Raw genomic sequence first — 15,123 nt, 5'->3', positions numbered from 1 at the left:
AGTGGCGCAATCACAGCTTACTGCAGCCTTGACCTCCACCTCCTGGATTCAAGCAATCCTCCTACCTCAGCCTCCTAAGTAGTTGGGGCTACAGGCATGTATCATCACACCTAGCTAATTTTTATTTTTTGTAGAAATGAGGTCTTGCTGGGCCTGGCATGGTGGCTCACACCTGTAATCCCAGCACTTTGGGAGGCCAGGGTGGGTGGATCACTTGAGGCCAGGAGTTTGAGACCAGCCTAGCCAACATGGTGAAACCTCATCTCTACTAAAAATACAAAAATTAGCCAGGCATGGTGGTGTGTACCTATAATCCCAGCTACTCAGGAGGCTGAGGCAGGAGAATTGCTTGAACCCCGGAGGCAGTGGTTGCAGTGAACCAAGACTACTCCACTGCACTCCATCCTGGGTGATAAAGCGAGACTGTCTCAAATAACAACAACAACAACAACAAACTGAAATGGGGTCTCACTGTGTTGCTGGTCTCAAACTCCCGGGCTCCAGCAGTCCTTCCACCTTGACCTCCCAAAGTGTTGGGATTACAGGCATGAGCCACCATGCCCTGCTCCTATGTGGTTTAGATAAAAGGAATTGCTATAGAAAGTGGCTCTAGGTTTCCAGTTTGTGTATAGAATAACCAGGAAGAAATGGGGCAAGTGCAGCACCCTGGTGCTTTCCCTCTGAGACCCTCCCTGGCACTGTCAGGAATGGAAGCCCTCAGGAATAGGCTGTTCTCAGGAGCCTATTCCACCCTAATCTTGATCTCTTTTCTACTTGGTGTAGAAAGTAAAGGTTAGAAAGAGTTGATCAGTTTACAGAATACCTAAGTAACAGTGCTTATGTAAACATGATTTTTATATATGAGAGCAGATGGCTGCTGACCTTCCCTTCATGGTTACAAGACAGTTACTGCAGTTTGAAGCTTTGTGTTCAAGACAAGAAGGGAGACTCCAGCTGTGTCTGTCCCTTTTATCTGGAAGCCATAACAACTTTCCCAGAAGCCGCTAGCACATTTCATCTTACATATCACTGACCAGAACCATGTTATAAAGAATGCTGGGTGGCACACACTGTCGTTCCACCTACTGTGGAGACTGAGGCTCGAGGATTGCTTGAGCCCAGTAATTCGGGGCTGCAATTATCCATGATTGTGTCACTGTATTCCAGCCTGGATGACAGAGCAAGGCCCTGTTCTCTCTCTCTCTCTCTCTCTTTCTGTTTCTCTCTCTCTCATACATACATACACACATACACACACACACACACACACTACTGGGAAAGTGAATGTTTTGTTTTCCTCGCCACTAGTGGAAGCTGGGAAGGAAAAAGAAGGATGGGAATGAATGTTCACATCACAGTAGGGTCTGCTTTCCCATGTTAGGTGTAAACTTTGTGGATATTTCTCCTGTGCTGGTTTGAGCCCTGGTGCTGCTGCTTCATGGCATTGGGCTTTCCAATAGGCCTGTTCACTTACTTCATACCTCAGCATGCCCCAACCGGCCATATAAAGGATTTCCCAGGTCATTGGTGTTTGTTTGATTTTCCCATTTATTTCTTTCTGTTCTTTGAATCACAAAGCCCTGTCCTACATACACACACACACACACACATATTTTAAGACAGAGTCTCACTCTGTCACCCAGGCTGGAGTGCAGTGGCATGATCTCGACTCACTGCAACCTCTGCCTCCTGGGTTCAGTTGATTCTCCTGCCTCAGCCTCCTGAGTAGCTAATTTTTGTATTTTTAGTAGAGATGGGGTTTCACCATGTTGGCCAGGCTAGTCTCGAACTCCTGACCTCAGGTGACCTGCCCACTTCGGCCTCCCAAAGTGTAGGATTATAGGCATGAGCCACCACTCCTGGCCTCTACATCCATATTTTTATATTGCTAGTCCCTCTTTCTGGAATGCTGTTCCTCCAGCTCTGGATCATTCTTATTTAGAGCTCAAATATCATTTCTTTAGAGAGAGATTTCCTAAACTCTAATCTAAAATGAGGCTGGCCACAGTGGCTCACGCCTATAATCCTAGCACTTTGGGAGGCCAAGGCTGGTGGATCACTTGAGGACAGGAGTTTGTGACCAGCCTGGTCAACATAGTGAAACCCTTTCTCTACTAAAAATACAAAAATTAGCTGGGCATGGTGGTGCACGCCTGTAGTCCCAGGTACTCCAGAGGTTGAGACATGAGAATCGCCTGAACTCGGGAGACAGATGTTGCAGTGAGCCGAGATCGTGCCACTGCACTCCAGCCTGGGTGACAGAATGAGACTCTGTCTCAAAAATAAGAATAAATAAATAATAAAATGACCTCCTCTAGTTACTATCTACCTTATTACCCCATTTATTTTATTGATAGCATTTATCACAGTCTATAAATTATTTTTATTTGTTTACTTGTTAGGAGACTGTATAGCATCAGATTGCCTGCATATAAATCCCTGCTCTGCCACTTACTAGCTTTGTGACTTTGGGCAAGTCACCAACCTCTTCTCTTTTTTTTTTTTTTAAGACAGAGTCACCCAGGCTGGAGTGCAGTGGCACAATCATGGCTCACTGCAGCCTCCACCTCCCAGTCTCATACAATCCTCCTGTCTCAGTCTTCCGAGTAGCAGGACCACAGGTACACACCACCATGCCTAATTTAAAAAAATTGTTTTTTGGCTGGGCATGGTAGCTCACGCCTGTAATCCCAGCACTTTGGGAGGCTGAGGCAGGTGGATCACCTGAGGTCAGGAGTTTAAGACCAGCCTGGCCAACATGCTGAAACTCTGTCTCTACAAAAATACAAATATTAGCTGGGCATGGTGGTAGGTGCCTGTAATCCCAGGTACTCGGGAGGGTGAGGTGAAAGAATCAATCGAACCCGGGAGGCAGAGGTTGCAGTGAGCCGAGATCACGCCATCGTACTCCAGCCTGGGCAACAGAGGGAGACTCCCAGAGATGGGGAGTCCTAGAGCTGGGTTCTAACTCCTGAGCTCCAGTCATCCCACCTTGGCCTCCCAAAGTGCTAGGATTACAAACATGAGCCAGCACGCCTAGCCAACCTTTCTTTTTCTGTTTCCTTAGTCCCTGCTTTTGGGCATAATAGTAGTATCTATATTACAGGGTTGCTGTGACAGATAAATGATACATGTAATGTTCTTAAAACTGTTCCTGGCACATAGTAAATGCTCAAAATATGATAATTATTGCTTATTGTTTAGATTTCACCCTAGAATATAAGCTTCATGAGATCAGGGACCTTGTCTGTTTTGTTCACCACAGAATTTCAGTATCTAAAACAATCTGGTAATTATTACTGCACATAGTATTCTTTTATTTTTTATTTATTTATTTATTTTCTTGAGATGGAGTTTCGCTCTTGTTGCCCAGCCTGGAGTGCAATGGCGCGATCTCGGCTCATCGCAACCTCTGCCTCCCGGGGTCAAGTGATTCTCCTGCCTCGGCCTACCAAGTAGCTGGGATTACAGGCATGTGCCACCACACCCGGGTAATTTTGTATATTTAGTAGAGATGAGGTTTCTCCATGTTGGTCAGACTGGTCTTGAACTCCTGACCTCAGGTGATCCACCCGCCTCGGCCTCCCAAAGTGTTGGGATTACAGACGTAAGCCACCGTGCCCGGCCAATGCTCATAGTGTTTTGTAGACTGACCAAGCACTTCTAATTTTTATTTTCTACACCAAGTAAAAAAGAAATCAAGATTAGGGTGGAGTAGAGGGAGAGGCTACTGAGAACAGCCTAGTCCTGAGGGCTTCCATTCCTGAATGAATAAATGAATAACTCTCATTTCAGTGCATTTAGCAGAAATTCCTCCTGGCTCTGCTTTCCAATATGGAAGTGATTTTTCTCCCCTACTTATATGTCATACTGCTTGCTTAAGTGGGGAAATGGGGCGGTACCCTAAGGTTCCTGTGTTTACACTGTCCTCTTTGTTGGCTCCTCCACCAGTGCTTGGGAGTTCTTCTTTCAGATCATGGGGATAGGAGTTTTTTATTTGACATTCTAAAATACTTTTTGATGAGTAAAATTTGTTGTTAGAGGCATAACTATTTAAGCAGCCCATTTTCTTTTTTAGCACCGACTAGAACAAGAGGCTGAAAAGAAGATAATAACGCTGGCAGAGAGAGCCCACCATGAGGCTGTTGTGTAAGAGACTGCTGCCTCCTTTCTGACTCTGATAGCCTCTCTTGCCTCTTTGCTGGTCTGTTTTCTTCTTACCTTCTTGTCTTCCCCCTTCTGTTCTGGCTTACTTGCTTCAAATTTTCTGGTCTACTGTCCCTCACTGTTTGTTTCTCTTTGTGTACTCCTACCCCTTTCTCCTCCGCTCTTTCTGTGGCAGCAAGGTGTGGTGGAAAGAACCTGGGCTTTGAACTTATTTATTTATTTATTTAATTTATTTTTTTGAGGTGGAGTCTCACTCTGTCACCCAGACTAGAGTGCAGCAGCATGATCCTGGCTCACTGCAACCTCTGCCTCCCAAGTTCAGGCGATTCTCATGTCTCAGCCTCCTGAGTAGCTGGGATTACAGGCACCTGCCACCACACCCAGCTAATTGTTGTATTTTTAGTAGAGACAAGGTTTCACCATCTTGGCCAGGCTGGTCTTGAACTCCTGACCTCAAGTGATTCACCCACCTCGGCCTTCCAAAGTATTAGGATTACAGGCACGAGCCACTGTGCCCAGCCTGAATTTGACTTTGGTTCTCAACATGTATGCTAACTAACCTTAGGAAGATTTCTTACCTTTTTGTTTGTTTCTTTGTTTTTGAGACAGGGTCTGGCTCTGTCACCCAGGCTGGAGTACATTGGCGCGATTGTGGTTCACTGCATCCTCCACCTCCTGGGCTCAAGTGATCCTCCCATGTCAGCCTCCAGAGTAGCTGGGACTACAGGCATGTGCCACCACGCCCAGCTAATTTTTGTATTTTTTGTAGAGACTGGGTTTTGCCATGTTGCCCGGGCTGGTCTTGAACTCCTGGGCTCGAGCAATCTACCTGCCTTGGCCTCCCCCAAGTGTTGGGATTACAGATGTGAGCCACTGCGCCAGGCCACATTTCTTAACTTTCTTGAAGTTAAATTTCTTCATCTAAAAGTAGGGCTAATTTACTTCTCCTAGTAATCTGAGTTTATAAAAATAAATAGATAATAAAACCAGGGCTGTCCTGAGGTATATTAGTGGAAGTATATCTAACTCTCAAGTCTTAATGGTTTATTTCTTGTTCATGGAACAATCCTATGTGGGTCTGGCAGCTCTCCTCCAGAGATGATTCAGGAACCTCGCTGCTTCCTTCTTGCACCTCTTCCATGTTTGAGTTTTTCATGTCCAGTCATGTGGACAGGAAAGAGCATGGGAGACTCATACCTGCTCTTAACTGCCTTGGACTAGAAGTAACCCATCCTTTTTCACTTTATTGATTCATTTATTTTTGAGACAGCGTTTCGTTCTGTCACTGGTGGAGTCATGGCTCTCTGCTGTAGCCTTGACTTCTTGGGCTCAAGTGGTTCTCCTTCCTCAGCTACCTAAGTAGCTGCGACAGACTACAGGTGCAAACCACCATGTCTGGCTAATTTTTTAGATTTTCTTAGAGATTGGGTCTCACTGTGTTGCCTAGGCTGGTCTCAAATTCCTAGACTCAAGTGATCCTCCCATCTCAACCTTCCAAAGTGCTGGGATTATAGATGTGAGCCACTGCATTCAGCCGTTTTCACTTTTTTATTGGGCAAGAACTTAAATTACAAGATTCCCACCTAACTATTGAGTACCCACCATAAGCTAAATAAGTGGTGGTCGCTATTGCTAATATTGGGGGGTGCAGGTGGTAAAGCAATCATTTTGCTATTTTGGCAATATCTAAAAGTTAGACCTGTGTTTTGAGATCTTATATCTATTTCAGGCAATTGAACGATGCTGGAAGAAATGTTTTTAAAGAGAATGTTTATCTCCAGAAAGCCCTGGCATATCACCTGAAGGAAGCTGGCGCTCTACAAAAAAACTCCCAGCAGTTGCAAGAGAGTCATGCTTTACTTTTACATCAAAAGGTTCCCTCTCATTTAGACTTGGTGTCCTTTTTTTCTTTATTTAAGGATTGGGTTGATAAATACCAAAAATTGAGTGTAATAATGATATATAAGGACAATGAGACCATTTTTCATCTGTCTGGATGATGCACTTTTTTTATCTGTAAAGGTTAAATACTCAATCTTATAATGCTTATAAGAAGCATTAGACTCAACTTTATAAAGAATATATCAGAAACATAAATAAGACCCTTATCCTCTACTACCTTAGAATATTCATTTTTCTTTGCCTAGAGTTGGTCCCTGAGTCACTTAGGAATACATTTAGCTGTGAGTAACAGTCCTGACATCAGTGGCATCACCACACTTTTATTCTTTCACCTAAAGGAGTCCTGGAGGTAAGCAATCCTCAGCAGGAATGGTAGTGCCACAAAGTTAATAGACACTCAGCTTCCTTAACTCTGCTCTGCAACACTTGGCTTACATCCTCAAACTTACCTCACAGCCCAGTGGGGGATGCTGGAGCTCTAACCATTCCTTTAAATAGCAGGAAGGAAGAAAAAAAGAAAAAAGTGTGCCTTTCCTTTAAGAGGTCTTTCTGGAAGTCCTACACACATTTCTATTTACATATCATTGACTAGAAAATGGCTATGCTGAACTTCAAGGGAGACTGGGAATTTTCAGATGGACTTAACTGCCTTTCTGAATGAAGTTGGGGTTTTACTACTAAGGAGGAAAGGGAAAGGGAAAATAGATATTGGTATAAGCAACAAGGATATGCCACAGTTTCCAATATAGTTATTAATGTTTTGCTGTATAGTTTATATATATGTGTGTGTGTGTGTGTATATATAGAGAGAGAGAGGGAGAGAGAGAGAGAGAGAGAGAGAGAGAGAGAGAGAGAGAGATGGAGTCTCATTCTCACCCAGGCTAGAATGCAGTGGCATGATCTTGGCTCACTGCAACCTCTACCTCCTGGGTTCAAGTGATTCTCCTGACTCAGCCTCCTGAGTAGCTGGTACTACAGGCATGCATCACCATGGCGAGCTAATTTTTGTATTTTTTAGTAGAGACAGGGTTTTGCTATGTTGACCAGGCTGATCTGGAACTCCTGACCTCAGGTGATCTATCCACCTTGGCCTTCCAAAGCTCCAGGATTACAGGCATGAGCCACCATGCTCAGCCCTTCATTCTTGTTTTATGGCTGCAAGAAAGTTTCTTAATTAGCAAAATTCACAATTAGTAGATTGCCTTCCCAAGTCCCGACAAGGATCCTAGGATGTTTGTTACTCTCTACATAAAATACCAAAATATCACCTCAGCCTGGCATAAAACTCAAATCTCATGAAGTAATGGAAATTAGTGAGGAACTTCCTAAGTTCTGGAATGATTAAAAAAAAAAAAAATCGGCCGGGCACAGTGGCTCATGCCTGTTATCCTAGCCAAGGCAGGCGGATAGCCTGAGGTCAGGAATTCGAGACCAGCCTGGCAAACATGGTGAAACCCTGTCTCTACTAAGAATGCAAAAATTAGCTGGGTGTGGTGGTGGGCACCTGTAATCCCAGCTACTCAGGAGCCTGAGGTAGGAGAATTGCTTGAACCCAGGAGATGGAGGTTGCAGTGAGCTGAGATCGTGCCACTGCACTCCAGCCTGGGCGACAGAGCAAGACTCCATCTCAAAAAAAAAAAAAAAAAAATCACCTCTCTTTCTGTTTTTAGGAGATCAATGATCTGTTGATTAAGGAAAAGATTATGCAACTTGTCCAGCAGAGATCACAAATCCAAACCCTTCAGAAGAAGGTAGTAAACTTGGAGACTGCTCTGGGTTACATGACCAAAGAGTTTGAGAGTGAAGTTTTAAAACTGCAGCAACACGCAATGATAGAGAACCAAGCGGGTCAGGTAGAAATTGACAAGCTGCAGCACCTTCTTCAGATGAAGGACAGGGAAATGAATCGTGTGAAGAAGCTGGCCAAGAACATACTGGATGAGAGAACAGAAGTGGAAAGATTCTTTTTAGATGCTCTACACCAAGTGAAGCAACAGATCCTAATTAGCAGGAAGCATTATAAGCAGATAGCACAAGCTGCTTTCAATTTAAAAATGAGAGCAGCATGTGCAGGAAGAACAGAATATCCCAAAATCAGAACATTTGATGGCAGAGAGCACAGCACCAATAGTGTGAATCAGGATCTTCTGGAGGCCGAAAAATGGTACTAGCAATACTTTATCATCTTTTTTGCTGCTATTTTTGTGTCCTTTACAGAAATAGGAAGTCTGAAAAGTTTAGTTTTATAATATTCAAGTATTGAATAGATTTCTCAGTAGGTTACTTGAGGACAGGAACTGACTTATTCATCTTTGTAATCTCTAGGCTTAGCATAGCATGTGGGGCTTTGGATGTATTCTTAGTACATTCCCCTCTGTCTCATGATAGAAGTCTTGTTAAGGAGACTATTTGTACTATAGGTTGTTCTTTATTTAAGATATATAAGGTCATTATATATCTTTTCACTTGTTCCTTTGTTTCCCGTAAATTGGAAATTTGTTATAAAAGCCTGATTAGATTCAGGTGAAATTTTTTTTTTTTTTTTTTTAAAGGCTGGGTCTCACTATGTTGCCCAGACTGGTCTTGAACTCCTGGCCTCAAGTGATCCTCCTGCCTCAGCCTCTCAAAGTGATGGAATTATAGGCGTGAGCCACTGCACCCAGCCAAGTTAAACATTTTTGATAAGCATACTTTCAGAAATATTTTGTACTATTTTCTTTACTATCCTGAGATGAAATTCATAGGTAATAATATCTATCCAACCATATAATTAAAAAAATTAATATAACAATTATTTGTAGGCCGGGCATGGTGGCTCACACCTGTAATCCCAGCACTTTGGGAGGCCAAGTCAGATGGATCACTTGAGGCCAGGAGTTCAAGACCAGCCTGGCCAACATGGTGAAACCCTGTCCCATTAAAAATACAAAAATTAGGCTGGGCGTGGTGGCTCACACCTGTAAACCCAGCACTTTGGGAGGCCGAGGAAGGTGGATCACCTGAGGTCAGGAGTTTGAGACCAGCCTGGCCAACATGGTGAAACCCTGTCTCTACTAAAAATACAAAAATTAGCTGGGTGTGGTAGCACATGCCTGTAATTCTAGCTCCTTGGGAGGCTGAGGCAGGAGAATCGCTTCAATCCAGGAGGTGGAAGTTGCAATGAGCCAAGGTCATTGCACTCCAGCCTGGGTGACAAGAGCAAAACACTGTCTTAAAAGAACAAAACAAAACAAAACAAAACAAAAACCAAAAATTAGCTGGGCGTGGTGGTGGGGGCCTGTAGTCCCAGCTACTCAGTAGGCACAAGAATCGCTTGAACCCAGGAGGCAGAGATTGCAGTGAGCCAAGATCGCATCACTGCACTCCAGCCTGGGCGACAGAGTGAGACCCTGTTTCAAAAAACAAACAAAAAACCAAAACAATTATTTGTAACAATTCTTTTTTTTTTATTTTTATTTTTTTTGAGACGGAGTCTCGCTCTGTCGCCCAGGCTGGAGTGCAGTGGCCAGATCTCAGCTCACTGCAAGCTCTGCCTCCCGGGTTCACGCCATTCTCCTGCCTCAGCCTCCCAAGTAGCTGCGACTACAGGCACCCGCCACCTTGCCCGGCTAGTTTTTTGTATTTTTTTTTTTAGTAGAGACGGGGTTTCACCGTGTTAGCCAGGATGGTCTCGATCTCCTGACCTCGTGATCCGCCCGTCTCGGCCTCCCAAAGTGCTGGGATTACAGGCTTGAGCCACCGCGCCCGGCCTTGTAACAATTCTTTGTTATAGAGAACTGTCCCATGGATTGGAGGACGATCAGTAGTGCCCCCATCATTGTATTAACCAAAAGTCCCCCAAAATTTTCTAAAATTTTAGAGATCTGCCACTATGATAAAGGTAACAGAATGTTTGAGACAGTTGCAGACTATATATTACATAATGATTAACTTTGTTTCCTGTCAGCATTTTTGTTTCTTAGAGCAGTCTCCCCGCTATAAACCATGGATTAAATTATAGTCCATTTGAGGTTATTCTGAAATAAAATTATTTTATATTCCAGTGCAATTAGATTCTTCAAAGGCTCTAACTCAAGAAACTTAAAAGGACTGCAGCCTGGAACTCCTGGGCTCAAGTGATCCTCCTGCCTTGGCCTCACAAAGTGCTGGGATTACAGGCACAAGCCACCATGCCCAGCCTAACATCTTCCGCATGTGTTTTTTGCTTTAAATTATTTTTAAAGGACTAATTTTATAGGTTGTTTTGAATTACATGGCTGTTGAGAAGGCTGGACATGCTCAGTAGTCTCTGATAGATAAGATTCTTCTTCAAAATGCCCAAACTATAATTTACTTCTTGTCATTTTCAGAAATCTGTAATACTACTACTGTTACCAAGAGATTTGCTGTAATTTCTCTTTTTTTTCTCTCTTTTTTATTTAATACATCAAGTAAGTTGAGTCCCTACCATATATAAGGCAGTTTTCTTTATACCCTTTTGTTTATGGAATGCTAAGTGTTATACATTTTCAGAGGAAGTTAAATGATTGTCTATATTGTTACTGCAGTAACTGGACTCTTCCTATTCTGTGTTCTATGTGACATTTTTGCTACTGACCACCTTAACACTTTAGCCTTAGTGTCCTATTGCCTCTATCAGCAGGGCAGAAATGGTGGTTAAAATATTACATCATTGGGTCGGGCACAGTGGCTCACGTCTGTAATCCCAGCACTTTGGGAGATCAAGGCAGGTGCATCACGAGGTCAGGAATTCAAGACCAGCCTGATCAAGATGCTGAAACCCCGTCTCTACTAAAAATACTAAAATTAGCCGGGCATGGTGGCACACACCTGTAATCCCAGCTACTCAGAAAGCTGAGGCAGGAGAATCGCTTAAACCCGGGCGGCAGAGGTTGCAGTGAGCCAAGATTGTGCCATTGTACTCCAGCCTGGGCGGCAAAGCAAGACTCTGTCTCAAAAAAAAAAAAAAAAAAAAAAAAAAAAATTACATCATCTATTTAAATGGTAGATTGGAAAATGAAAATGACAGTTGAAGTATATGGTAATCGACTGGGTGTGGTGGCTCATGCCTATAATTCCAGCACTTTGGGAGGCTGAGGCAAGAGGATCATTTGAGTCCAGCAGTTAAAGACCAGCCTGGGCAACACAGTGAGACCCCAGCTCTACAAAAAAACAAAACAAAAAGTAGCCTGGCATGATGGTGTGTGTCTGTAGTCCCATCTACTCAGGAGGCTGAGGTGGGAGGAATGCTTGAGCCCAGGAGTTCAAGGCTGCAGTGAGCCATAATGATACCACTGCACTCCAGCCTGGCAACAGAGTGAGACCTTGTCTCAAAAAAAAAAAATAATAATAATAATAATAATAAATTTTTTTTTTTTTTTTTGAGACGGAGTCTCGCTCTGTCGCCCAGATTGGAGTACAGTGGCCGGATCTTGGCTCACTGCAAGCTCCGCCTCCCGGGTTTCCGCCATTCTCCTGCCTCAGCCTCCCGAGTAGCTGGGACTACAGGTGCCCACCTCGCCCGGCTAGTTTTTTTTTTGTATTTTTTAGTAGAGATGGGGTTTCACCGTGTTAGCCAGGATGGTCTTGATCTCCTGACCTTGTGATCCGCCCGTCTCGGCCTCCCAAAGTGCTGGGATTACAGGCTTGAGCCACTGCACCTGGCCATAAATTTTTTAAAAAATGAAGTATATGGTAATCATAAGATGAAACCTAGACTTTTAAATTTAATTAATTAATTAATTTATTTTTTTGAGACGGAGTCTTGCTCTGTTGCCAGGCTGGAGTACAGTGGTGATCTTGGCTCACTGTAACCTCCAACTGAAGGGTCCAAGCAATTCTCCTGCCTCAGCCTCCCGAGTAGCTGGGATTACAGGCGTGTGCCACTATACCTAGCTAATTTTTGTATTTTTAGTAGAGACGGGGTTTCACCGTGTCAGCCAGGATGGTCTCGATCTCCTGACCTCGTGATCTGCCTGCCTTGGCCTCCCAAAGTGGTGGGATTACAGGTGTGAGCCACCACGCCTGGCCACAAAAATATTTTTTACAATACCAGTACTCTACATGTTAGCTTTTATTATTATTATTATTATCATTATTATTATTATTTTGAGACGGAATCTCGCTCTGTCGCCAGGCTGCAGTGCAGTGACGTGATCTCGGCTCACTGCAACCTCTGCCTCTGGGGTTCAAGCAATTCTCCTGCCTCAGCCTCCCAAGTAGCTGGGACTACAGGCGCCCGTCACCACACCTAGCTAATTTTTGTATTTTTAGTAGAGACTAAACTTTTTTTTTATCTTGTTCCCTTTGTGTGTATTTTATTTCACCATGTTGGCCAGGATGGTCTTGATCTCTTGACCTCATGATCTGCCCACCTTAGCTTCCCAAAGTGCTGGGATTACAGGCATGAGCCACCGTGCCCAGGCCTCATGTTAGCTTTTATAAACAGAAAGTAGACTGTGAATCCTCTGGGAAAGTTGTAGTGTAGATAGAGACCTGTCTGGAAAGCTTACCTGCAGCTTTGTTTGAAGGTAAGAAAATAGACTACATAAGTTATGCATTATTTTTAAAATTTTGTTACACTGTTTTCACAGTAAAATATTTAATACAAAAAGAAATGTTAATGGAAAAACACGTCAGTAATTTCACCAAACAACTTTTTTTCTTTTTTTGAGACAGATTCTCACTCTGTCGCCCAGGCCAGAGTGCAGTGACACCATCTCAGTTCACTGCAACCACCTCCTGGGTTTAAGCGATTCTCCTGTCTCAGCCTTCCGAGTAGCTGGGACTACAGGCACGTGCCACCACGTCTGGCTCATTTTCCTTTTTCTTTCCTTTTTTTTTTTTTTTTTTTTGAGATGGAGTCTTTGCTCTGTCGCCCAGGCTGGAGTGCAGTGGCATGATCTCAGCTCACTGCAAGCTCTGCCTCTGGGGTTCACACCATTCTCCTGCCTCAGCCTCCCAAGTAGCTGGGATTACAGGTGCACGCCACCACACCCAGCTAATTTTTTTGTATTTTTTAGTAGAGATGGAGTTTCACTGTGTTAGCCAGGATGGTCTTGATCTGCTGACCTCATGATCCACCCACCTTGGCCTCCCAAAGTGCTGGGATTACAGGTGTGAGCCACCGTGCCCGGCCTAAAAAACTTTTTTTTTTCTTGTTCCCTTTGTCTGTGTGTGTCTCTAGATAAATAATGTTATATTACAGTTTTTTATTTTTTTTTATTTTTTTTGAGTCAGAGTCTCACTCTGTTGCCAAGGCTGGAGTACAGTGGCATGATCTCAACTCACTGCAACCTCCGCCTCCCAGGTTCAAGTGATTCTCCTGCCTCAGCCTCCTGAATAGCTGGGACTACAGGCATGTGCCACCACGCCTGGCTAATTTTTGTATTTTTAGCAGAGATGGGTTTTCACCTCATTGTCCAGGCTGGTCTCGAACTCCTGACCTCAGATGATCCACCTGCCTCGGCCTCCCAAAGTGCTGGGATTACAGGTGTGAGCTACCGCGCCTGGCCTGTAGTTGTTTCATAATATTCAATTATGGTATGGAATTTATCTTACGTTTACACATTATATATTTTTTAAAAAGAAGAGAAGCCTATTTGATATTTTTCCTTTTTGCATTTTTTTCCTCTGAAATTCTTCAGGACACATATTGAAGGAAATGTGGATATTGGAGATTTGACCTGGGAGCAGAAGGAAAAAGTCTTGCGATTGCTCTTTGCAAAAATGAATGGCTGTCCTTCTAGGTAACTCCCAATTTCTGCATTGAAATACCAAGTTGTTATCAAATCTAGAAACCACATAGGAATAATGAACTTATTTTTCTTACTTAGAACTAAAGGGATGGGAAAGGACCAGAAAATATAAAAAGGCCCTACTGCTTAACTACTGCAGCTCCCAGAGATAAAGAGTGGGAATGAATGGGCATGAAAATGAAAGATGAATTGGAATTACAGGGGGAGGGGAAGATTCACCTTAGATGTTTAAGGTAGTGCTTACTAAGAAGTTACAATATTGCTCAGCTGAATGACTGGCAACTGAAGATAAACATAACAATATTAAGATTTTATTGGTTTGCAAAGATAAGTAAATTTCTTTTTTTTTTTTTTTTTTGAGATGGGGTCTCATTCTGTCACCCAGGCCAGAGTGCAGTGGCACAATCACAGCTCACTGTAACCTCCACTTCCCAGGCACAAGTGATCCTCCCACCTGAGTCTACTGAGTAGCTGAGACTACAGACATGTGCCACATGTGGCCTGGCTAATTTTTTTTTTTTTTTTTTTGAGAAGCAGTCTCATTTTGTCACCCAGGCTGGAGTGCAGTGGTGCAATCTCGGCTCACTGCAACCTCTGCCTCCTGGGTTCAAGTGATTCTCGTGCCTCAGCCTCCCGAGTAGCTGGGATTACAGGTGCCACCGCCATGCCTGGCTAATTTTTGTGTTTTTTGTAGAGACGGGAGTTTCACCATGTTAGCCATGCCAGTCTCGAACTCCTGACCTGAGGTGACCCGCCCGCCTCAGCCTCCTAAAATGCTGAGATTACAGGCACTCAGCCACTGTGCCCAGCCCTAATTTGGGTTTCACCATGTTGGCCAGGCTGGTCTCAAACTTCTGACCTCAGGTGATCCACTCACATCGGCTTCCCAAAGTGCTGGGATTACAGGCATGAGCCACTGCACCTGGCCAGTTGTACATTTTAAAATAACTAAAAGAGTATAATTGGATTGTAACACAAATGATAAATACTTGAAGGGATGGATACTTCATTCTCTATGATGTGATTATTTCACATTGCATGCCTGTATCAAAACATCTCACGTACCCCACAAATACATATACCTACTATCACCCACAAAAATACAAAATAAAAAAAAATTAAAATATGAAAAAAAATATGAAGGCATGAGGAGACACTGCCTCATTCATTATCTTTGTTGACTTTCACCTACCACAGGAAATACAACCAGAGTTCTAAGCCTCCAGTTCCAGACTATGTTGTTTCTGACAGTGGGGAAACAAAGGAATTTGGGTAAGAGCTCTCTAGTTGCTAAAGT

The 15,123-nt window shown here is 43.5% G+C and overlaps 1 protein-coding gene across 4 annotated transcripts in view; it reads left to right on the top strand.

Moving 5' to 3' along the window:
- BBOF1 (basal body orientation factor 1) overlaps window positions 1-15,123 on the top strand; it is a 64,777-nt gene that overhangs the window by 24,777 nt on the left and 24,877 nt on the right. For all 4 annotated transcript variants that reach the window (XR_007727549.1, XM_050798769.1, XM_050798768.1 and 1 more), the window contains 5 exons: window positions 4,079-4,149; window positions 5,897-6,041; window positions 7,740-8,233; window positions 13,716-13,817; window positions 15,024-15,098. Coding sequence is in view for 3 of the 4 variants with exons in the window: in XM_050798769.1 (XP_050654726.1) it covers window positions 4,079-4,149; window positions 5,897-6,041; window positions 7,740-8,233; window positions 13,716-13,817; window positions 15,024-15,098 (887 nt within the window). In the remaining variant the exon portion in view is untranslated. The remainder of the gene's footprint in view (window positions 1-4,078; window positions 4,150-5,896; window positions 6,042-7,739; window positions 8,234-13,715; window positions 13,818-15,023; window positions 15,099-15,123) is intronic.

This window comes from Macaca thibetana, chromosome 7 (genome assembly GCF_024542745.1).
Source record: "Macaca thibetana thibetana isolate TM-01 chromosome 7, ASM2454274v1, whole genome shotgun sequence".
NCBI classification, from domain to species: domain Eukaryota; kingdom Metazoa; phylum Chordata; class Mammalia; order Primates; family Cercopithecidae; genus Macaca; species Macaca thibetana.
This window is presented reverse-complemented; position numbering and strand designations above follow the sequence as displayed.